Here is a 23270-nt window from a genome sequence, read left to right on the forward strand (position 1 = left end):
GTTCACCTTGAGCTGAAGGGCTCAGGGTCAGTGCCCAGACTAGAGTTCGAGACTCACAACTGGAAAAAAAGTGAGGGTTAATTAAAATACTTTTCCTATTTGCTAATTACAAGAACATTCTTTGGAAGATGAACACTTATGTACACCAGAATTGGAGTCAGAGCTCAAGGTTCAAGTGTAGCACATACATATGCCCATCCTCTCAGACTGTAGCATTGTAATATTGTGTCCTATAGGGTTCTTAAAAGTCCAAGGTTAAAAGGCTTATTATGCTCCACAAGCCCTTTGTGATAAGCAGTTGAATTGTATTGTCAATGTCATTATAGTTCTGAACCTAGCAGAGCACAAGTAGCTCATGCCCATCACCCTAGGTCAGGAAATTGAGGTCTCAGGATCACAGGGTGAAGCCAGCCAAGGGAGGAAATCTATGACAAAATGACTTCCACTTCTGAAAGGTCAGATGTTCAAGAGCTTCCTGTGTTTCCCTTGGTGATGAGAATTTACTTGCACATTAAATGTTCTTAGAGTTCTCGAGCTATAGAAGAAGGAAAGAAACATTATTGACCTGTCCTGGATTCAAATGAAGTTCTCAGGATCCAAGCCCTAGCTCTGATAGCAGGAAGAACTCCAGTGTAACTCTGTAATTGAAGGACAGAAAACAGTTTCAAAAGCCAGGCTAGGTGCAGAGACCAGGCCTACAGGATTAGGAGGCAGAATGTACACACTCAACAGGGAAGTGAGCTGCAAAACCACTTCATTTATTCCAGGCACAAGCAGCAATGGGGAAAACCTGCAACATTTGATAAAGTTACACCAGGGTCAGGCTTTACTCAGCCTCTTCAAACAATGACTAATTAACCTTCCTCCTTCATGTGAAGGGAGCCTCAGGCTACCGTTAGGTTACCAATAGAGAGCCAGTTTAGTGGGGGAGAGGGGAGGAATAGAGTAAAATAAACCCTGCTCGCTGGTCTTAGGGAGTGGGTTTTTGACTCTCCATCTATCAGATTTAAAGACCCTTCTGTCTCTGCCAGTCCATTCTCCTTCCTTCATTCTCCACATAATTAATGCAAATCCCCAGACTAACTAGAGGCAGGACTGTTTCTATTTTGTCTCCAAGCACATGAGTTAGAACCTAGCTTTGCCCTCTTGACTCTGGGGCCCTTGGTTGCCTGAGAAGTGGGAAAGAGACAGTCTTCCTGCTCTGGGGTTATGTGAAGGCACACTGCAAAAGGCCTCCTGACTGGGAAGTGTTCCCTTCTTTTCTCCTGACGTCCAAACATTAATCTATCATCTTCCTTCCTTCCTTCCTTCCTTCCTTCCTTCCTTCCTTCCTTCCTTCCTTCCTTCCTTCCTTCCTTCCTTCCTTCCTTCCTTCCTTCTTTCCTTCTTTCCTTCTTTCCTTCTTTCCTTCTTTCCTTCTTTCTTTCTTTCTTTCTTTCTTTCTTTCTTTCTTTCTTTCTTTCTTTCTTTCTTTCTTTCTTTCTTTCTTTCTCTCTTCCTATCTATCTACCTACCTACCTAGGTATCTCTTTGCCAGGTCTTGGGTTGAACTTAAGGCCTGGGCACTGTCTGTAGCACTCTACTACTTGAGCCACAACACCAATTCTGGCCTTTTCTGTGTATGTGCCTCTGAGGAATCGTACCCAGGGCTCCTTGCATGCTAGGCAAGCACTCTCTCACTAATCCACATTCTCAGACCCCTCATATTTTTCTTAATGGTAGTTTTTACGTAAGTATGCTACCATTTTATGTCCCCAAGTTTAATTTTCTGAAGACTGGTTCCTTCTAAAAAATCCTATTTTCTGTTCCCCTGCCTGATTTGTGACTGTTCTTGCATTGTCCTCATAATAAAATGCTAATAAATACTATTGAGATCTTCAGTGTGCATCATATAAGGACACAGGCCTGGAACCCTGGAAGGGAAAGCAATGGTCCTGATATGAAGATGATGATGCAGTAGGCGCAAGGATTATATCTGAAAAATAAATAAATAAATAAAAGAAGCATCATTGCATACAGTGTGTTTGAACTCAGGGAGGTAATATACACACATAAATAAGTAGGGCACTGATACATAAACGTGGCCTTCTCTTTTTGAAAAAATTTTGAGGCTATCCCATGGCTTAAACTCAGGGTCTGATGCGTTCCTCAGCTGTTTTTCCCAAGGCTGCGGCTTTACCACTGCCACAGCTCCACTACCAGCCATCTGGTGGTGAATTGGACATAAGTGCCTCCCAGGCTTTCCTGCCTGGTCTAGCCTGTTTCTCCTGCTCAGCTTTCTCTCTCAAAGCTCGATCCCTACCTTCTGGGCCACTGCTCCACTTCTGGTTTTCTGGTGGTTTATTGGACATAAGAGTCTCACAGACTTCCTGCTAAGGCTGACTTTGAAGGGTGATCTCCCAAAAAGGTTTCAAGCGGCTTTCCTCAGGGACTCACCAAGGAGCCCCTCCACACAAACCTGTAGTCTAACTCTCAAGAGGAACTAGAGAAAAGTGATGCATGAAGATGCTTCTAGGGTATTCTAGATACTTAAGGTTGGAGACACACAACACTCCTAATTATTAGATCATTATGTAGGCAAAAGAAGCAATGCAGACAGTATAAGGATCTCTCTAGCTTTTGGTCCGCCCATCTTGAGACAGTAAATTGTTGTAGCTCAATGCTAACTGGCAGAGCTGGCATGTCCTGTGGACATTTGCTCCCAAATCCTGTGACACTCATTTCTCACTTTTGGTTTCAAACCTATGAACAGATGGTAAGAGGAGGAGAGAAAATCTTTATTAGAGAAAGCAGCTATAAAGGACATTGGGTAGTTAACTTATAAATTCATAACACTGGTATGACCCTGTTAAGAAGTCGGGTTTCCAGATTAAGAAATGAAGAAGAAAAGAAAGAAGGTGCCAGTGGCTTTTCATTGTAATCTCAGCTCCTTAGTAGGCTGAGATGTAGAGAATCTGAGTTTGAATCCAGCCAGTGTAGGAATGTCTATGACACTGTTATTTCTAAGAGATCACAGAAAAACCCAGAAGTGGGATTTTGATTCAAGGTTAATGCACTACCCTTGAGCAAAAGGATCTCAGGAACAATGGTTAGGCTCATAGTTTAACACCAGGACCTGCCCCCTCAAAAAGAACCTGTACTTCCATATCTTTGTGTATGTATGTATTATTCCTATAGGTGAAGCTCCAGAGTAGGTATGATGAATGGCACTAATCTAGAAAATTGTATTGTATTGTATCCAATAAAATGATTTCATAACAGAGACTGATTTCATGACAGTGCATGTTCTGCGACTCCCCTCACTGTTTCCAGTATAGCCTGTGGGTTTCTCTGCATCCCAGGCCTGCGGGAAGAAGTCTCTCTCATTGTCTGGACAGGCAGACAAAAGGCCTAAGTTCTGTACAGCAGTGTAACAAACAACTCCATCTGTGTCAGATAGTGAGAATGAGTGTGGGTGGGCTCTGAAGTTCAGGAAAAAAGGTCTATTTTTAGCCCAATCTATTTCTTTCCCCAGTGCTCTGGTTTGACAGGAAGCCATTTGTGCCACCTCCCGTGGCAGGCCAAGTCCTGTGTACTTATCCTGCCATTGTGAGACTATAATCCCATGTTCAGATACAGTGCTCATATAATTCAGCAGTCCTTCTGGCAGACAACTAGGGCACTGAAACTCATGAAAAGTTTCCTTGAGGATGACGATGGGCCTATGATGCCTCTCCTAGGTTTCTGGAAGCTTGGGAAATCCAAGCACATACCTGATATCACAAAGCTTCCTGTCATCTAGGGCTCGTAAAGCTCTTCAGGTTTTGAAACATTTGACCTCTCCTAGTTGGGCCCTGGCTGGCTAGGTTTTGGGGTTGAAAGCAGGGCTGGGGTGCTGACCATGAGCTCAGTGTAGAAGCCCAGTGCTTTACCATTTTGTCTAACAGCATCACTTCTAGTCTGTGAGTGTGTGTGTGTGTGTGTGTGTGTGTGTGTGTGTGTGTGTGTGTGTGAGCCCGTGTGTGCACATTCATATACACCATTCCTGGAATTTGAACTCAGGTCCTGAGCACTGTACCTATTTTCTCTTCTATAAGGATACCCCTGTCCCACTTGAGCCACAGAGCCACTTCAGGCTTCTTTTTAGTGATATGGTCCTGAGAAATCAAACCCAGGGTTTCATATATGCAAAACACTCTACACATTCTCAGCCCTCTACTTCAGGTTTGTTAGTTTGTTTCTATCTTTTCTTTATTGTTGTAGGAGTTGAAATCTGGACCTGGGTACTGTCCTTGAGCTCTTCTGCTCAAGTCTTGTGCTCTACCACTTGAGCCAAACAACACTTCAGCTTTTTGGGGGGTCCATCGGAGCTAAGTGTCTCTAGGTCTTTCCTGCCCAGGCTAGCTTTGAACCATGATCCTCAGATCTCATCCTCCTGGGTAGCTAGGATGACACACATGAACAACAAGCACCCAGATTCCACTTCAGGTTTCTTAGTGGTGAATTGGAAATAATAGGCTCATGGAGATAATTGAAGATAATAGGCTTTTTTGTCTGGGATAGTTTGGAACCCAGATCCTCAGATCTCAGCTTCCTGAGAAGGCAGGATGACAGACCTCAGCTATAGACCCCTAGGCTGTAGCCTCTGCTACAAGGGGATCCTTGTCTCCACGTGGTGGAGTGCTAGTTATAAGCCCAAGAGGTAAGGGCCAGCACCTAGACCCTGAGTTCAAGGTTCATGAATGAGAAAAAACAAAACAAAACAATTGTCTGCAGGAGACAACTTACTAGTCCTCAGTAATACATCTTTGTCCCTGCCATGGGGACATAAATGAGCCTCCATATTCTTGTCTGAATAATCATCCTAGTTGTGGAGATGTTACAAGGACCCAAAGAAAGAATGCACCCTGTGAAGGACACAGCACATTGCACTCTTTGCATGACTCAGCACACAGCATCCTTTGAAAGACTCAGCACACAGCACCCAATGCAGGATGCAGCAAACTGCACCCTGTGATGGACTCAGCACCTAGCTCTATTCCACAAGCTTTCATTAGAATTAGGGTGCTTTTTATCAGTATCACCATTTTTTGAGGAACATTCCACAAACCACACAAGTTCACATCTAATGGTTTAGTGTGGTGTTTATATTTTTTGGGGGGCGGGGAGGGTTAGCCATGGGGCTTGAACTCTAAACATGAGGATACTATTCTAATAACATTTGCTCAAGGCTAGAGCTCTACCACTTCAAGCCATATTTCAAAGATTCTAGCAGATTTCCTGCCATGTTTTAAAGCCCCTGAGCACCCAGGATGTGGGGATAAGCCAGGGTAACCAGGATGACGGGGATAACCCATGGATCTGGGTTGCAGCAGTTTACATCTGGCTAAGTCAGGTTAGGTGGCAGCTGTCAGCACCAGACTCCTAGATTGCCTTGTGATGAGGTCTTTGAAGTCCTGTCCTTCTTGCCCTTCTATAGTTGAAGTTAGAACATTCTACTTTTTTGGCGGCAGTCCTGGGGCTTGAGTATGGGCTTTGACCCTGTTCCTAAGGGTTTGTGCTCAAGGCTAGCACACAATTGAATGAAACACAGCAGAACTTCTGGGTTTTCTATTTATGTGGTACTGAGGAATCAAACCCAGTGCTTCGTGCTTCCTAGGTGAGCATTCAACCATTGAGACACAGGAGTGAATGAGATATATATAGACAGAGATTGTTGTATATAAAAATTATATACACAAAAAGAGAAATGTCTGCATATTATTAAATTATATATAGTATTACTACCAATTATTAGGTATTAAATTATGTCTCCATTTAATGATGTGTCCCAGTTAACAATTAATAAAGCATTAATTAAAATTACTCAATATCCTGTTATTGTTTATCACATATGTATGTACATATCTACATCTAATTATGTACTTTATAGAATGAGACAGATAGCTATATATTATTAAATTATGCATCATGTATTACTACTAATTATTAGATATTTATGTTTCCATGAAATTTTTATTCTGTTAATGCTTAATAAAATATTAAACTTAATCCACGTCCTATAATTTTTGTGTCTAATTTCATCCTAGAATGATTCCCTACTAATTCAATCTGTTTTTCATTTATTGCAATGACAATTCTTCTACTTATGACATTTTTTACGTTATTACATCCTATTACATAGCATATAGATTTGCATCTGAATTATACACCCTACCTGTCACCGAGCACTTTCAAAGAAAAAGAAAACATGTTTCACGCTCGGCTTCTCATTCCACAATTACATGTTTGCCAGTTCTGGGATCTAAACTCAGGGCCTAGAAGGATCAGTTCGTGAATGGTGACTGTCAGCACAGCAGCCTCTAGCCAATTCAGCAGCCAGGCAGTTTTTAGGCCCTGAGATTGAGCCCCGTATGTTGACCACATACTGCACTTAGTGTAGTTACTCATTTTTTGCTTTATTCATTTATTTACCACTTATTTATTGACTTATTACACATGAAATATTTATTACATTTATTACATAGGATATAGTTTTGCCTATGTATGAAACTTCACACCTGACACTCAGGACTTTCACAGAAAAGGAAAACGTATCACCATGGGCTTCTTACTCTATGATTCAAATTTGTTAGTGCTGGCATCTGAACTCACAGTCTACAAGGCCCAATTCATTAATGGGTAAGTGTCAGCATGCCAGCCTGGAGCATATTGAGCTGACTAGCATTTCCATCACCTGAGATTTAGGAGTTGACAAAATAAAAACACATTGACATGCTGATTGTAGTACACAATTAAATATAGATCATTATAGAGTGCCGGAAATGTCTACACATTATTCAGCTATATAGGCTACATTGCTGCCAATTCTTGGGTATTTATTATGCCTTCATGTAATTAATATTATTGTTTTCAGCCTTAATGAATTATTAATTAAATCAACCATTGTCCTGAAACTATAGCATACATGTAATTAATAGTATTCTTTGAATGTGTCAAAAGCATACATTAAAATCAATTGGCCTCCTAAAATCACTCTAATTGTATAGTAGTATTCAGAAATAACTAATTCAACCTTGCCATTCATAATCTTCCATCGGTATTCCTATGACTATGAAGGAGACTCTTTGGATCTCTTAGGGGTCAGGACCAGGCTTCAAACACAGGGCCTATGTTGCTGTGTTGGCCTATGGCTTCCCTGGTAGCCTGCCAGCTTTCAGCAATGCCAGGTTACCAACATTTTTCAACCATGTCTTTCAGACCCAGGATGGTCACCTAGCAAAGAAAAAAATGTAAAATTGGCAGCTATCTGCAAATTGCTAGTGTTTTTTCTGTTTTGCATTAAATTTTTTTCCTGTCAGCCCAATGGCTGGTCCCAATGGACCCAGGAACCCAGGTTTGGCTGTGGGTCCAGTGGCTGCACCCCTGCCTAGAGTGATCAAACCTGGGGCAGAACTGCCACTATCTAAGTTCAAGCTCAGGGCTTGACAAAATAAAAATAAATACAGGAGTTCCGGGAAGATGGCAGAGGAGAAGCTGGAGGCTAAACAAGCTCTCTCATAGAAAGCAGTTTTAGTGCTCCAGTGAACAGTCCTAAGCCAGAGAATCACACCAAGTGTGCCATCCCAGTACAGAGAGTTAGGCCAAAGAGGGAAAATCCAGGCAAGGAAACAGATCTGCGCACTTGTCAGCAGCCACACGCGGCAGCCGTAGCCACCATACCTGCAACACAGAGAGTCCAGGACAACGACGCCAAATGCAGCAGGTGAGTGGATTCTATTCAACACCAGCAAGAACTGATAAGGAGCAGACATCTTCATCCTGCAGATTGCAGACCAGAGATGACCCAAGAACCAAGACTCTGGCATGAGTAGAAGCCTGACATCCTCGCTCCTTCTCAGAGAGCAGAGGAATAAGACCACCCCTCCCCACCCCAATACCAGAGATCTCCATCTTTGATACTGACAAAGGCCTGGCTGAGCAGCTAGCTCCAACTCAGGCTTTGAAAGAAAACAAGAGTCATTTAGCAGGTCACAGGAACCTATCCTGACATTCCAGGCTCAGCTACACTCAGCGAAAAGTCACCCAGCACAGCTGAGCAAGCTCCACCAGCCCCAGGAGTGGCTTTCTTCACTGGGTAAACAGAGTCAGAGGCTGCCCCTCCCTATAGTAACCTTGACAATCAATTGACATTCAGTAAACATAAACCCTGAGAACGGCTCCAAGCTGTGCTCTGTCAGTGTCTCAGAAGCTAGCCCCTCAGGGAAAAGCTACTGTTTTCTAAAAGGCCTCTACCCCACCAGAAACTAGCCTCATCACAGCATCTCCAAACTAGAAGAAATAGCCATCTCCCTCTTTTGTGAAACTCAAAGCAGATCTCTTTCTCGTTGAACTAGCCTGGGAGGAGGATCACAAAATTCTGGGTAAAGCAGAGCATTTTTCTGCCTGCTCAAACAAACTGACTTAAGAAACCAACCAAGCCACAGGAAAATCAAACACCACAAGCAGACCAGAGACTCAACAAGAGAGAGTTACAGACACAAGGGAGATACAGGATCTACCCATCCACCCCAAAAATATCAAAGAATTCTTTTCTTGTACATTTTATAATTTTTTTAAACTTTTTAAAATTTTTAATTTTTATCTTTAAAAATTTTTTATTAACTCTTTTTTTCTTCCTCTTATACTTTTCATTTTAAGGGTATATGTGTGTGTGTGATTTTTTTCTTTTTTTGCCTTTTATTCATTTTTTGTTTAGCTCTACAGACTTTTGATCCTTTTCTTTCTTTCTTTTTCTTTCTTTCTTTCCTTTTTCCTTTCTTTCCTTCTTTCTTTCTTTCTTTGTTTCTCACTCTTTTCACTTTTTCTTCTCTTTCGTTCTTCTTTGTGTGACTTAATTGCTGTTCTGCTCACCCTCAGATATACCGATAGTCGATTATTAGACCTTATCCCCCATTTTGTACACACTTAATCCAGAAATTTATTACTCAGTTCAATACCTCTTAGACTTAAGTTCCTTAATAGCAGTATTACCTCTATATACCTATATAATATTTTAAGCATTTTTATTTTTAAGATTTTCACATCTCATTCTATCCCTCCCCTTCTCTTATCCTATCCCCATTCTTCTCTGAATATTACATTGTTAATTTGCATAATTTATAAGTGTTTCACTTTTAATTTTTAATTTTTGTTTCTATTTTTTCTTGCCCCTTTTTTTCTCTTTTTTCTCTCTCTCTACTATCATTCTATCCAACGTATTGCCCGCTTTGATATTAGGATTTAGTCAAGTTAACTCTCCCTCTACATTTCCACATCCCTCTATTCCTATTTTTACCCACATATCTCCCTTAACCTAATAATGTCTGCTTTGCCAAATACTTCTTTGCAGTTCGCAGCACACTAATACATAGTTGTTTGATGTTGAATAGATATATCTGTTGAACTAGATTGTATCTGCAGACTTTTTACTGTGCAACTGCAGACTTTGGTTGATGCTTGCCATAAGATAGGGTTCTAGCGCAAAACTGGTGTTACATTCAACCCAAATGGGCAGAACAAACCTGAAAAACACAAGAAAAATGGTAAGTCTGGGTATCTCAACTCCCACTCACGGTAATCAGGAGACAGAACAGGAAATGAATAATCCAGAGGAGAGTTTCCAAAAAGCTCTACAAACACTACTGGTAATCATGGTAAATGAAAAGATTGAAAACCTGTAAAGACTTTGTGTGAGCGTGATAGGGAGAGAGAGAGAGAAGACATACCAAAGGTCAATACAGGAATATCATGAGCCTGAGGAAGCTACTCAAAGATTGATACAGGAATTGTATGAGCAGCTTGAGAACACTCAAAGAGAAATAAAACAATGGTGTGAGCAGGCTATCAGTCAAAGAGATAGACATGAATTGTGGGAGCTGGCATAGAAGAGACAAAGAGAAAGTCATGAATGGTGTTAGGAGGCTGAGAACACTCAAAAAGAACTACAGGAATTGAGTGAACATAACGAAGCTAATCAAAGAGTGATACAGAAATTGGGAGAACGGGATGAGAATACACAAAGATCACTAAAGGCATCCATGGAATCCATAAATAGAGAGCTGAAAGAAGTCAGGAAGTCCACAAAGGGAATGCTAACTGGAACCCAACAGAAGGAATGATAGTCCAAGGAAACCATAACCAATCAATTAAGAGACGAGAATAAACTCTGAACACTAAATTAAGGAAGTAAAGAAGTTAATACAAGATCTAAAACAAACCTCCAACAAAGAATTGGAAGCCATCAAAGCCAACCAACTAGAAGGAAAAGAAATAAATAACAAAGTTGAAAGTCTTGATAGTAGATTGAATCTCGGGGAGTGAAGACAGCGTAGATATTATAGAGAAAGAAAATACAACCATTCAAGAAAAATCCAATAAATATGCTAGATCTATTCAACACATGGAAGACACCATCAGAAGGCCTAATCTGAGGATAATGGGTGTAGAGGAGCACCTAGAAATAGAAGTTAATGGTCTAGGAAATTTGGTTAACAGGATCCTAGCATAGAACTTCCCCAAAATGCAAAAAGATAGGCCTATTAAGATACAAGAAGCTTTTAAAAATACAAATAGACCTGGCCAAAACAGGACATCCCACTCTCACAGTATAATCCTTGCAGGATCAATTCAGACCAAGGAAAACATCTTTAAAGCTGTCAAGGAGAAAAGATCAATCACCTATAAAGGGAAACCAATTAGAATCACCTCAGATTTCTCAGCAGAGACAATTAAAGCAAGAAGATCTTGGAATGATGTATGCCATGCCCTAATGACAAACAAATATCAACCAAGAATAATATACCCAGCTAAACTCTCCTTCATAACCCAAGGTCAAAGAAAGTCCTTCCATAGCAAAGAAAAATTGAAATAATTTATCTCCACTAAACCAGCCCTACAAAAGATTCTTAAAGATGTCCTACACATAGAAAACCAACAAGACCACAATAAAGGCTAAGAAACTAAATCCAAACTGAGAATCCAAGAAGCATAGGAAGAACTCAGTTGCCTTAGCCCCCAAGAAGGTGGATAAAATGGCAGGAACTCCCTAATACCTCTCAGTCCTATATCTCAACATTACTGAACTTAACTCTCCAATTAAGCGACATAGACTGTCTAGTTCGATTAAAAAGCAAGATCCTTCCATCTGCTGCCTTCAGTATTCATGTCTTGCCCATAAAAACAAAAACATTTTCAATATGAAAGTCTGGAACAAAATCTACCAAGCAAACAGCCCCCATTATCAAGTGGGAGTTGCAATACTAATATCAGATAAAATAGACTTCAAATTAAAACTAGTGAGAAGAGATAAAGAAGGTCACTACACACTAATTAAGGGAAATCTCCTTCTGGAGGATATTACAATTCTAAATATCTTTTCGCCAAACAATGGAGCACCCAAATTTATCCAAGAAACACTATTTTCCCTCAAATCCCACATAGATCCAAGGACATTAATTGTAGGGGACGTTAACACACCACTTTCCCCACTAGATAGATCAACTCGGCAAAAACTCAAAAGGGAAACTGCGGACCTAAACAACTGCATAAATCAATTAGCTTTAACAGACACCTACCAAATATTTCAATTAGCAACATCAGAATACATGGTTTTCTCAGCAGCACATGGAACATTTTCCAAAATAGACGGCATTTTAGGCCACAAAGCAAACTTGTCCGTATTCAGATACATTGAATTTATACCTTGCATTCTCTCGGAACACAAGGGAATAAAATTAGAACTCAACACTAAAAACCACCAAAGAGGGTCCTGTAACAACGCAAAGAGCCGGATAAACACACTGCTGAATCACGATTGGTTCATGGAAGAGATTAGAGAGGAAATTCAAGTGTTCATGTTATTCACCAAAAATGAGCACACAAACTACCAGCTCCTCTGTGAAACAGCAAAGGCAGTACTCAGAGGCAAGTTTATAGCTGTCAGTTCTTACATCAACAAATTGGAGAGATCTGAAACCAACAATTGAATGAAACATCTGAGCCTCCTTGTAAAAGGGCAGTAAAATAAACCCCAATCCAGTAGATGGAAACAAATAATTAAAATTAAATCAGAATTAAATGAATTAGAATTAAAAAAAAAAACACAGAAAGTATCAACACAACAAAGAGTTGGTTCTTCGAAAAAATCAACGAAATTGACAGACGCTTAGCAAATCTTATCAGAAAAAGAGGAGAACACATCCATAATATGTATTATAATGTAGGTCAGTTGGTGGAAAGGAAGTGGAAAACAATACTACATCCAATGAAGCTGACATTCCTATTACATCACTAAGGAAGTAGTGTTAAGACCTGCAGGACTCATAGGGTTGTTGCATGTGACATTACTATGTAAAACACTATTAACGCTCATCTCAGACATCTATAACATTCTGCTTCCATTTTCAAGGTCAAAAGCCAAATATCTATGACTTTTTATTAATTGGGTATGTTTCCTAGGAAGGAAGAAGGAGGATTTGGTAGGTGATGATGGAAAAATATGTATATTAGCTCATGTACAAATTTTTTGCAGTTTTATTTATTTATTTTTCTTCTTTATATTATTTTTTTATTGTGAAAATACTTTACAGAAGGGTTACAATTACATGGGCAAGATAATGAGTACATTTCTTATCAAGCATTGTAGCCTCCTCCTTTGATTCCCCTTCCCATCCCTTCCCATCCTCCCTCCGCACCCCAACCCAATCCTTCCCGCTACCTCCCCCACCAAAGTTGTAAAGTTCATTTTTTGACATATAGACTTGTACATTGTTGCAATTGGTCCACTTGTATGCCTATTTAAAGGATTTTTTGCAGTTTTAAAAAGTGCTACTGATGAACTCACACTTACATCTAATTGACTTGCTGTCTGCACAAGATGCATATAAATGAAGATATTTATTCTGGTGGATAGTCACATATATTAACAAAATCAATTCTGGAAAAGAAAAGATACTAGGTAAGAAATTATAAAATATTGTCTATAAAATGGTTTATTTTCTTAGAGAACAAAAGGTAGTATTGAAATGATTAGTCCAGCTTTCTTTGAGATTTTATGCTGTCTCAGTATCAAAATGTTCTCTAATTCCTGTAACATCCAAGCATAAAAGACATGATTTGAAGATCTCAGTAGTTTTAGAAACAAAGGTACATAATACCTTCCTTCCTGCAGAGACATGTGAGCACAAGTATGATTGATTGTATTATAGTTCTCTTTATCTCAAGTGTTGCATATCTTGGTATATTACTCTATGTCTTGCATCAGCTTCTGTAGGTGAGATTTACCTCTGCCTGCAATGTCAAAATGGGTTATGTGACTTACTTCAGTTTACAAAAGTGAACCAGAATTGGAGAAAGACTATTTCTAGGTGAAGATTTCTATCTCATTGTCTGTGTCTAAAAGCTGACTTGTTTTCCCTTAGCGATAATAATAGCATATTTCAGAGGGAGTCTTCCTTCAATTTATATACTGGAAGAAGATAGCATGTGAAATTGAAGCAAAACTCAAATTCAGCCTCATACATATAACACAGGCAGAATTAAGCTAATATTAGAATGTGATATTAAGATGTTAGTTTCTTACCATCCTTGTATACCATTATGATAGTTGACTATAGCACACCAGAATTTAACAAATCCTAACCAAGAACTTAACAAATAGATAAAATTTCCTTTTGGAAATTATTACAATATTTTATAAATAAGCATTCTCTATGTGATCACTTGTAGGGTTATCTTTTCTATAGATGGGTTTAATCACTCTAGAGCACTGTATCTAATATCTATTATCATTATCCAGACCTTGTGATTGTGTGATTGTGATGAGGATGAATAAAATATCTAGATTTCTTCTACTCTTTTCCTCTTCTCCTATTTCTAGTGTGAATTCTCATCCTTTCTCCAAATTCTATTAATAAAGGAAGAATGACACATTGTGGATATCAACCAAAAGGCTTCAAATCAAGAATTTCATTCTTTCAGAAACAGATGAATTAAATCAGAGTGGCTCAAGGAAGAATAAAAACAGGATTTTTTTTCCCTTTCTGGCTTCCACCTTAGAGTATGAACATGACTCTAAATATCTAATAAACCATTTCCCTCGACTAATTTTTTAAAATATAGTTTTTTAAATAAATGATAATTTAAAAATAAGTAGTAATTTGTTGTTTGTTTTTGTGAGGCATGAAATAAGACTGCATTAACAATGTGTGAGTTGAGAGACTAAATTATATCAGAATCTAAACATAATGAAAAATAGACGATTTCAAGATAAATCGCTTGTAGATATATTTTTAATGTGATATACCCACAAAGTCATCTACTTTCTTCTTTTCCTCTCCATGCTGATTCAACTTCAATAAGCAGTTCATGTAATTCAAATGGCTGCCTTTGTTTCAAAAATAGATTAGACCCAAAAAAGTTAGAAAAAGAAAACCAGTATTGGATGATGCATTCTTTAAAAATAGCAGTCAAATAAATATTAACCATAATTCCAAAATAATAACAACCAAATGCTCTTGAAAAGAGAAGATTGTATTCAGAATATATAAAAAGTGATAGTGCCAGAACTGCTTCAGGCATTTAGGATTTCTAGTACATGACAATGTTTTAATCAGGATTAATTGCTTTCAGGGACTAAATTTTTTCTAGTTATATTTCATTGAAGAAATATGTTGTTCAGGTTAATGAAAGGATAACAGGCTATAGTAGAAAGAATGCTACACATTCATTGTACATACCAAATACCTTCACAGAATATCTATCTTTCCCACATACCTAATCCTTGAAATGTAGATTTGCATTATATATATGTTTGTAAAATTATAACCTCTCATTACCCAAGAAGCACAAATTTGAATAATTATCATATGGGGGAAGTATACTCAAAGGTAGTTAAAAGTCCCAGGGGTAGTTCAAAAGGGACATGATTAGGTAAAAACCATCAGAAAGATGTAAAGATGCTACATTAGAAGATAAAGGAAAAAATAACAATCCAGATTCTGAATTTCTGGGAAGCAGAATAGGAGGTAAATGCCTTTTACACTAGAATCATTTGAAAAATATTTTAGCTCTGTGGGTGTCTCTATTTTAATCTAGTGAGACTTCTTTTAGATTTCTGTCCTTTAGAACTGTAAAATGGTAAATACGGATTATTTAAGCCAAATAACTTGTAGAAATACTTTACAGCAGATTTGGTTTAGTAAATTAATTCAACTACAGACTTTTCCTAATATAACTACAGGGAGACCACATTTCCTAGTTTCTGAGAATGAGAAAAAGTTGCCACCAGCTTAGTACACATGTATGATGTACATACTACTAAGGGCCTTGCATTAATGAAGTCTTGAAATACTAAATAATATCTAAATAAGAAGCTCCCTATCTTTATTTTCACATTTGGGGATCACTAAGTACCAAAGTTATGTAGAAGGCTAGGTTAAGAATATGGGAAATGAAATCTGTTTGCTAATATTATAAAGATAATTTATGTCATGTTTGAGTTAGAGTTTCTAAAGTAATTAAAAAAGGTAATACAGAAACAGAGAAATTAAAGAATCCAGTAAAGTTATAGTCATCCCAGGATGGTATAGAATATTATAGGAACACTAGATGTTGAAAAAGAAGATAACAAAAATGAGTCCCCTGGAAAAATGTGAAACAAAATCTACACCACAGATTGTCATATAGCTAGAAAATAGTTTCCACTATGCTGTCTTTGATATTTTAGGTTTGTTTAAACAGCAACTTTCACCTCTTAGGAAATGACCCTGTATTAATACTCAAGGCTTTGCAGCTTTTAAGTCAGAAACAAATAATGCTTCTAAATTTAAACAAGCAGGATACTAAGTGTAACCCAGGCCATAGCTGATAAATAAGAATGATCTTCGGGAATAGTCAAACAATCTTGAAATTTTTCATACCTTTCCTCTTCTCCAACATGAGAAGTCCTAGTCAAGATATGTAAAACATTAATAAAGGATTTTTAGATTTTTATTTTTTTATTGCTCACTCCAAAGCAAATACACTTTCCTCTTTGCAAGCGGACTTTGGAAGAGTCACACCCTCACAATTCTTTTATAGACAAAAGTTTACTGCTTTGGCTTAGGTGTTTTCCTGCCTTTGGGTGTTGCTCTCTATTATTTTGGCAACTCCACAGAAAAACAAGATAAATCCATTACGCTTATATTGAATTGTTCAAAGTCAAGATGTGTTCAAACACAGTTTTCTGTTACCTTCTTCACTGCTAATTAAAGTTTAATTATTGCTCTTTAAATGCAACAAAAACGTGTTACTTTAATGTATATTCTCATTGAAACTGGTGATTACAGGAGTGTCTGTGATTGCTTTTTTAATTGTTTTCAAATATTTTCCTTAGTTATTTTCATTATTGCCTTTGTTGCAGTCTTCGAGTCAGGAACACAGGGTTACCCAAAAAGATCTTCCTAAGATATAAGATGTTAGGCAGAAAAAACTAGATGTATAATTAACGATTTTCATCTCTTAAGAGACTGCAAGGCTCAGAAGACATTTTGCTATTACTGGCATGGTTAAGATGACTTGAATGTTTTGGATCTTAAACTAAGTGAAATTCATTTAAAATGTTACAGTTGTTCCAAAAAACGATGATAGCTTATACTTTTCTGCTCCAACGAGATGAAACCTCTGATAAGGTTGGAGGGTATATCGATTTTAGGGTAGAAGGATTAATGTTAAAAAGCCAAGGAAAATTCCTAAAACAGCACTGCCTATCACATATCATTTAATTATACTTATGGTATATAAGTATATAAACATACAAATATGAATTGAGTGACAAATATGTGATTTACAAAATTCAATGACAACTAAATCCAGAAAAAACTTCTCTATATTTATATAAACTGGTATATCTAGTGAGGATGTAAACTTTTTTAGAATATATATTTTAACACTTATGTCAAAATATTTATTTTAACTGTTTATTTTTAATCAGTTGTGGGGCTTGAAATCTGGGCCTGGACATTGTCCCTCAGCTCTTTAGCTCAAGACTAGTGCTGTAGCCCTTGAGCCACTGTCAGTTTTTTGGTGGCTCATTGGAGATAAGAGAGTCGTCGACTTTCCTGCCTAGGCTGACTTTGAGCCATGATTCTAAGCTCTCAGCCTCCTTAGTAGCTAGGGTTACAATAATGAGCTACTGGCTCCTAGATACATAATCATTTTTACATATTTATAAAGTATTGAGTGGTAATCCCATTTATTTATATATTGTGTAATGATAAGCTCCATCATATCCATTAATTTCTGCATGTAACATTTCTTTTTAGTGAGAATGCACTAAAATGTATCTTCTGGGTGTGATGACATATCTATTCTTAACTATAATAACTTTGTTTCTTGTGGTATACAAGTGCTGTTTGCTAGAAAATACAGCCACTACCTTCGATAAGAGCTGTTAAGCCTTGGAGCCTATTGATACCCTGATTGATAACATTGCTTGGCACCTTCTGAAGATTCCCCACCTATGACCTTTTGCAAAATATACTTTGCAGTTTTGGTGCCTAGCAACCCTATTGACCTGCTGATGCTAATTACCCTGTTCAGCGTGGTATATATACTGCTGTGTAAAAAATAAAGTTTGAGACCTTGATCAGAACCCTGTCTTGGTCTCCTTTCTCATGTCTGGTTTGTCTCTCATTCAGGTCAGTTCCTCTTTGAGCCCTTGTTGCCCGACCCAGTGGGCTGGGGCAGGTCGTGCCCAACATGGGGCTCGAAGCATGGATCCTGGTCTGAACGTCGTCCGATTGACCAGCCTCTCTCTTCTTCTTGAATGGCCACCCAGCCCGTGAGGGAAGATCTGCATCCTGATCACTGTAGAAACGCCCGACTGTGATACAGATCTGTAAGGTAAGGGAGGTGATGCAATCATGGGACAAACACTTAGTAAGCATGAACTTTTTGTTCAAGGCCTAAAAGCCTCACTCAAGGCAAGAGGAACACGGGTTAAGAAAAAAGATTCAACTCTATTTTTTATGCTGATGGAGGATATTTGCCCTTGGTTTCCTCAGGAAGGCAATATAGACAAAGGTAGGGTCATGTTGGAGACTGTCATAAGGATTATTATGAAACTTTTGGCCCCAAAAAGATTCCTGTTCAGGCTTTTTCATATTAGAACCTCATAAATGAGATCCTCCAAGTTTGCTAACAACACAAAGATGTGTCTAGAGTGGTTAAGGAAGGTGAAGAATTTTTAAAAATTAAATTTACAGGGAGTCAGGCCTCCCTTGCCCCAAAACCCTTCTCCTATCCCCCCTCAGTCGCGTCTCATTGTCCCTCGGGTTCCAAACCAATGCCTGACGCTAACAGTGACTCACAATTACAAAAACCAAAAGCTATATACACGGTTCTTTCTAACCTCAGATCCCAAAGCCCCAATGATGCTGTCCTTCCCCCGGAGGACTAGGCCACTTTAGAAGAGGAGGCTGCTAGATACCACGCCTCAGACTGGCCCCCTCTAAACCCCTTGGGCATGCAACCTTCTCCCTATAAAACGGCCCCTCCCTTCTGTGCCCCTGCCTTGGCCTCTTCAACAGATCTTGAGGAGGTCACCAGATAAGCCACAGTTAAGCTTTCCCGGGAAGCCCAGTCCTTAAGGGCCCTACTTCAGGCCAAGAAAGAAAAAGCCCAACTATTACAACTATATAAACTGGACCTAGAAATTAGGAACACAAATTTACAAAAATTAATGACAAAAAAGAAAAAGATCCTTCATGCTTTTCCAGTCACTCGGTCTCAAATTAGAGCCATTTCGGAAAATCTAAAAGGAGAATCTGATGATCAAGAGACTGAGGCAGATGACAGAGAGGAAGAGCGGGAGGGAGGGCCCAAGTGTGATGACTCAAATGGGGAAGAGAAAGGAGGAGAGCATCTGGTTATTAGAGCTCAAAAATACCATCACCTTAAATTTAGACATATTAAAGAATTAAAAAATGCTGTTTCCTTGTACAGCCCTACCGCTCCTTTTACCATTTCTCTTTTGGAATCATTGAGCGAGGACTGGCTAACAGTAAATGACTGGGCCATGCTAACCAAGGCTACTTTAACACGAGGAGATTTTCTTTTATGGAAGGCTGATTATGGTGAAAGGTGCCAGGATATAGCTCGCTGTAACACATCTGCTGGTTGTCACTCTAAGTCCTAGAACATAGAAAAATTGATGGGCAATAAGCCATTTGATACTAATGAAAAACAGGCTAAATTTCCCCCAGGATTGCTTGTTCAGATTCAACACGCTGCCCTTAGGGCCTGGAAAAACCTCCCTTCTCAAGGGTCCGCTGTTACCTCCTTGGCCAAAGTTCTACAGGGACCCCATGTATCTTACAGCGAGTTCATTGGACACCTTACAGAGGCTGCCGAGTGCCTTATGGGAAAGGAAGAAACTGATAATGAGCTTATTAAACATCTTGCTTTTGAAAATGCCAATTCTGCTTGCCAAACGGCTTTACGTCCCCACCGCCGTGGCAAAACCATTACTGACTTTATCAGACTTTGCTCTAATGTTGACCCCGCCTCGCGCAACATCGGCCTGGCCATAGGCGCTGCCCTTAAGGATTTTACTCAGAGCCAAAAACCTAAAACCTGCTTTAATTGTAAACAGCCTGGCCATTTTTCAAAGGACTGTATGACCCCCAAGGCTGAAAAACCACCCCCTCTGTCTTTATGCCCAACGTGCAAACGGGTCATACATTGGGTCTCTGAATGTTGCTCCAAAACCAATATCCAGGGCAATCCCCTACCATCCAAACAGGGAAACTTTGTCCGGGGTCTGCCCCAGGGCCGCAAAATCAAAACAGGACAGAACCCTGGAGCTGTCAGGTTCGTCCCCCAAGTGACCCCTCAAGCACCATCAGCGCCCTCATATGGGCAACCACAGGAAGTTCAGGATTGGACCTCTGTGCCTCCTCCCACACAATATTGACCCCCGAGTTAGGAAATCAGATTCTTTCCACAGGAGTGTTTGGCCCAGAGCCCCCAAACACCTTTGGTCTCATTCTGGGGTGTGGTAGTGCTGTTTTTCAGGGCCTTAGTATTTCCCCTGGGGTTATTGACAAGGACTATGAGGGAGAGATTAAGTTACTGGCTGCTGCTTCTCAGGGGCCAGTCAAAAGTTTTTCCTGGACAAAGAATTGCTCAATTAATATTGCTTCCCCTTGATAAGACAAACCCTAGCCTTACACAAAAGAGAGGATCCAGAGGCTTTAGGTCTTCGGATGCTTACTGGGTCCAGGAGATTACTCAGGACCGGCCTCTCTTCAAGCTAAAATTAGATGGGGAAAAATTTGAAGGCCTTATGGATATGGGTGCTGATGCTACAATTATTTCTAAAAGAGACTGGTCCCCATCCTGGCCCCTTACCCCTTCCATGACTCACCTTAAAGGCATTGGACAAACCTCTAACCCATTACAGAGCTCCAAAATTTTAACCTGGGAAGGTGGAGCAAAAAATAAGGGCACAGTCCAGCTGTACGTGGTTGAGACTCTCCCGGTTAACTTGTGGGGATGTGATATTTTATCCCAAATGAAGCTTATAATGTATAGTCCAAATGAATTGGTTACTCAACAGATGCTTAACCAGGGCTTTCGCCCTGGACAAGGCTTAGGAAAACATTCTCAAGGCCCTAAAGAACCCATTCAGGTGGAGGTAAAAATCATTCCTTTCCGTATGGGCTATAAAAATTTATCCTAGGGCCGTTGACATGCCTGTACTCCATGCAGACAAAATATCCTGGAAAAGGACTGAGCCTGTATGGGTTGATCAATGGCCTTTGTCCTCTGAAAAACTGGCTACGGCTACTACAGGTACAGGTACTACAGCTACAGTACAGGAACAGCTTGCTGCAGGCCACATTGAACCCACCACATCTCCATGGAACACTCCCATTTTTGTAATTAAAAAGAAATCAGGAAAATGGAGATTACTTCAGGATCTTAGAGAAGTAAATAAGGCCATGGTGTCCATAGGAGCCCTTCAACCCTGACTTCCCACACCCGTGGCTATTCCCACGGGGTACCATAAGATTGTTATTGATTTAAAGGATTGCTGTTTTACTATTCCTTTACATCCTGAGGACCGTGAATATTTTGTATTTAGTTTACCAGTAACTAATTTTAAAGGCCCTATGCCATGATTTCAGTGGAAGGTTTTTACCCCAAGGCATGGCAAATAGTCCCACATTATGCCAAAAGTTTGTAGCCCAGGTGGTGGATCCATTTAGGCAACAGGGGCCCTCCATATATTTAATTCACTATATGGATGATTTACTTTTAGTGGGCCCTGACCCTGATGAGCTTCTTTACTGCTCCCAAAGACTTTCTAAAGCCCTTACTGACGCTGGCCTTCAAATTGCTCCAGATAAGATCCAGCTGGCTCCTCCCTATACATTTCTGGGCTTTGAGCTTTTTTATAAAAGGATTTTTTCACAAAAAATTCAACTTAGAACAGCCCATTTACAAACTTTAAATGATTTTCGGAGGCTTCTCGGAGACATTAACTGGCTCCGGCCATACCTTAAACTAACTACTGGTGAACTTAAACCTCTATTTGATATCCTTAAAGGGGACCCAAATCCGACCTCCAGCCGATCATTAAACCCTCAAGCCCTAGAAGCGTTGAGATTGGTAGAAACAGCCATTACAAATCAACAAATTACTTTTATTTCCTATAATAAACCCCTTCAGTACATTATATGTGCCACCAGCTTTACACCCACTGGAGTTTTTTGGCAAGAGGGACCTTTGTTTTGGGTACATTTGCCTGCCTCTCTTCCTAAGGTCCTTACACCATATACCTTCTGGGTAACAGAATTAATCAAAATGGGAAGAGAACATAGTAAAAAAAATGTTTGGCAAAGATCCTGATAAAATAATACTGCCTTATTCTCCCACTCAAATTCAGTGGTTGATACAAAATGATGATGATTGGGCTGTGTCTTCCATTTCCCTTCAAGGAACCCTTGATAATCATTACCCTGCTAACAAACTTCTCCAGTTTTTAAGATATCAGTCCTTTGTTTTCCCCACACAAACTTCCCCTCAACCCTTATCTCATGCTTTCCTGGCTTTTACTGATGGTTCCTCCAATGGTATAGCAGCTTTTACCATTGATTCTCACACTGTTTCCCTTCAGTCCCCTTACCGTTTGGCACAATCGGTTGAGCTTTTTGCAGTTTTACAAGTGTTTATTCAACTATCTACTGTTCCTTTTAACCTGTATACTGATAGTTACTATATTGCTCATTCCATCCCCTTACTAGAAACAGTTCCTTATATTAAACCAACCACTAATGCCACCCCACTGTTTTCTTTGATTCAACACTATATTTTAGCCAGACTTTGCCCCTTTTTTATTGGACACATTTGTGCTCATTCAGGCCTCCCTGGACTTTTAACAAAAGGCAATAATGTAATGGATCAAGCAACTCAGCTTGTTTTTCTGGTGGAACATGATCCTGTATCTCAGGCAAAAGAGGCTCACTCTTTACAGCACCTTAATGCTCAAACACTGCGCCTTCTTTATAATATTTCCAGAGAACAGGCGAGGCAAATTGTAAAACAATATCATAATTGTGTCACCTTTTTGCATATTCCCCATTTAGGTGTTAACCCTAGGGGTTTGGTGCCCAATGAAATTTGGCAAATGGATGTTACACATATTCCACCTTTTGGCAGTCTTAAATATCTTCATGTTACCATTGATACATCTAGTGGCTTTATTTTTGCCAGCCTTCACACCGGGGAAGCCCTTAAAAATGTTATTGCCCACGTACTTGCCTGTTAACTGTTATGGTAAAACCCAACGTTATTAAGACCAATAATGGCCCTGGATATACTGGAAATAACTTTCAACAATTTTGCCACCAGTTACAAATTAAACATATTACTGGGATCCCTTATAACCCTCAAGGTCAGGACATTGTTGAACCGGCTCACCAAACTTTAAAAAATTAAAAACGGGGAACCTTTACCCTATAAAAAGAGCTCCAGAAAACATCCTTCATCATGCCTTGTTTGTTATTAATTTCCTAAGCTTGGACATTAACAGAAAATCTGCAGCTGATCAGCTCTGGCATCCACAAACAAGTCAAAATTATGCTACTGTTTGTTTTTTGGAAAGATCCCCTAACCCATCAATGGAAAGGTCCTGATCCCGTACTAATTTGGGGACGCGGGTCTGCCTATATATTTGACAATAAAGAGGGCGCAGCTCGATGGCTTCC

At 39.4% G+C, this 23270-nt stretch overlaps 1 protein-coding gene across 1 annotated transcript; it reads left to right on the top strand.

The window, feature by feature from the left end:
- The first annotated feature begins 20110 nt into the window (after nucleotides 1–20110).
- LOC122127447 (endogenous retrovirus group K member 6 Pro protein-like) lies at nucleotides 20111–20740 on the top strand. The gene has a single exon (XM_042702047.1). The coding sequence runs from the start codon at nucleotides 20111–20113 to the stop codon at nucleotides 20738–20740; it is 630 nt and encodes a 209-aa protein (XP_042557981.1).
- Nucleotides 20741–23270: the final 2530 nt, after the last annotated feature.

The sequence above is a fragment of the Dipodomys spectabilis genome, unplaced genomic scaffold (genome assembly GCF_019054845.1).
Source record: "Dipodomys spectabilis isolate Male_0828 unplaced genomic scaffold, ASM1905484v1 ptg000301l, whole genome shotgun sequence".
NCBI lineage: Eukaryota > Metazoa > Chordata > Mammalia > Rodentia > Heteromyidae > Dipodomys > Dipodomys spectabilis.

Bases quoted from the DNA above. Each gene is read 5' to 3' on its own strand.
- LOC122127447 (XM_042702047.1), top strand. From the start codon at position 20,111: ATGAGGGAGAGATTAAGTTACTGGCTGCTGCTTCTCAGGGGCCAGTCA.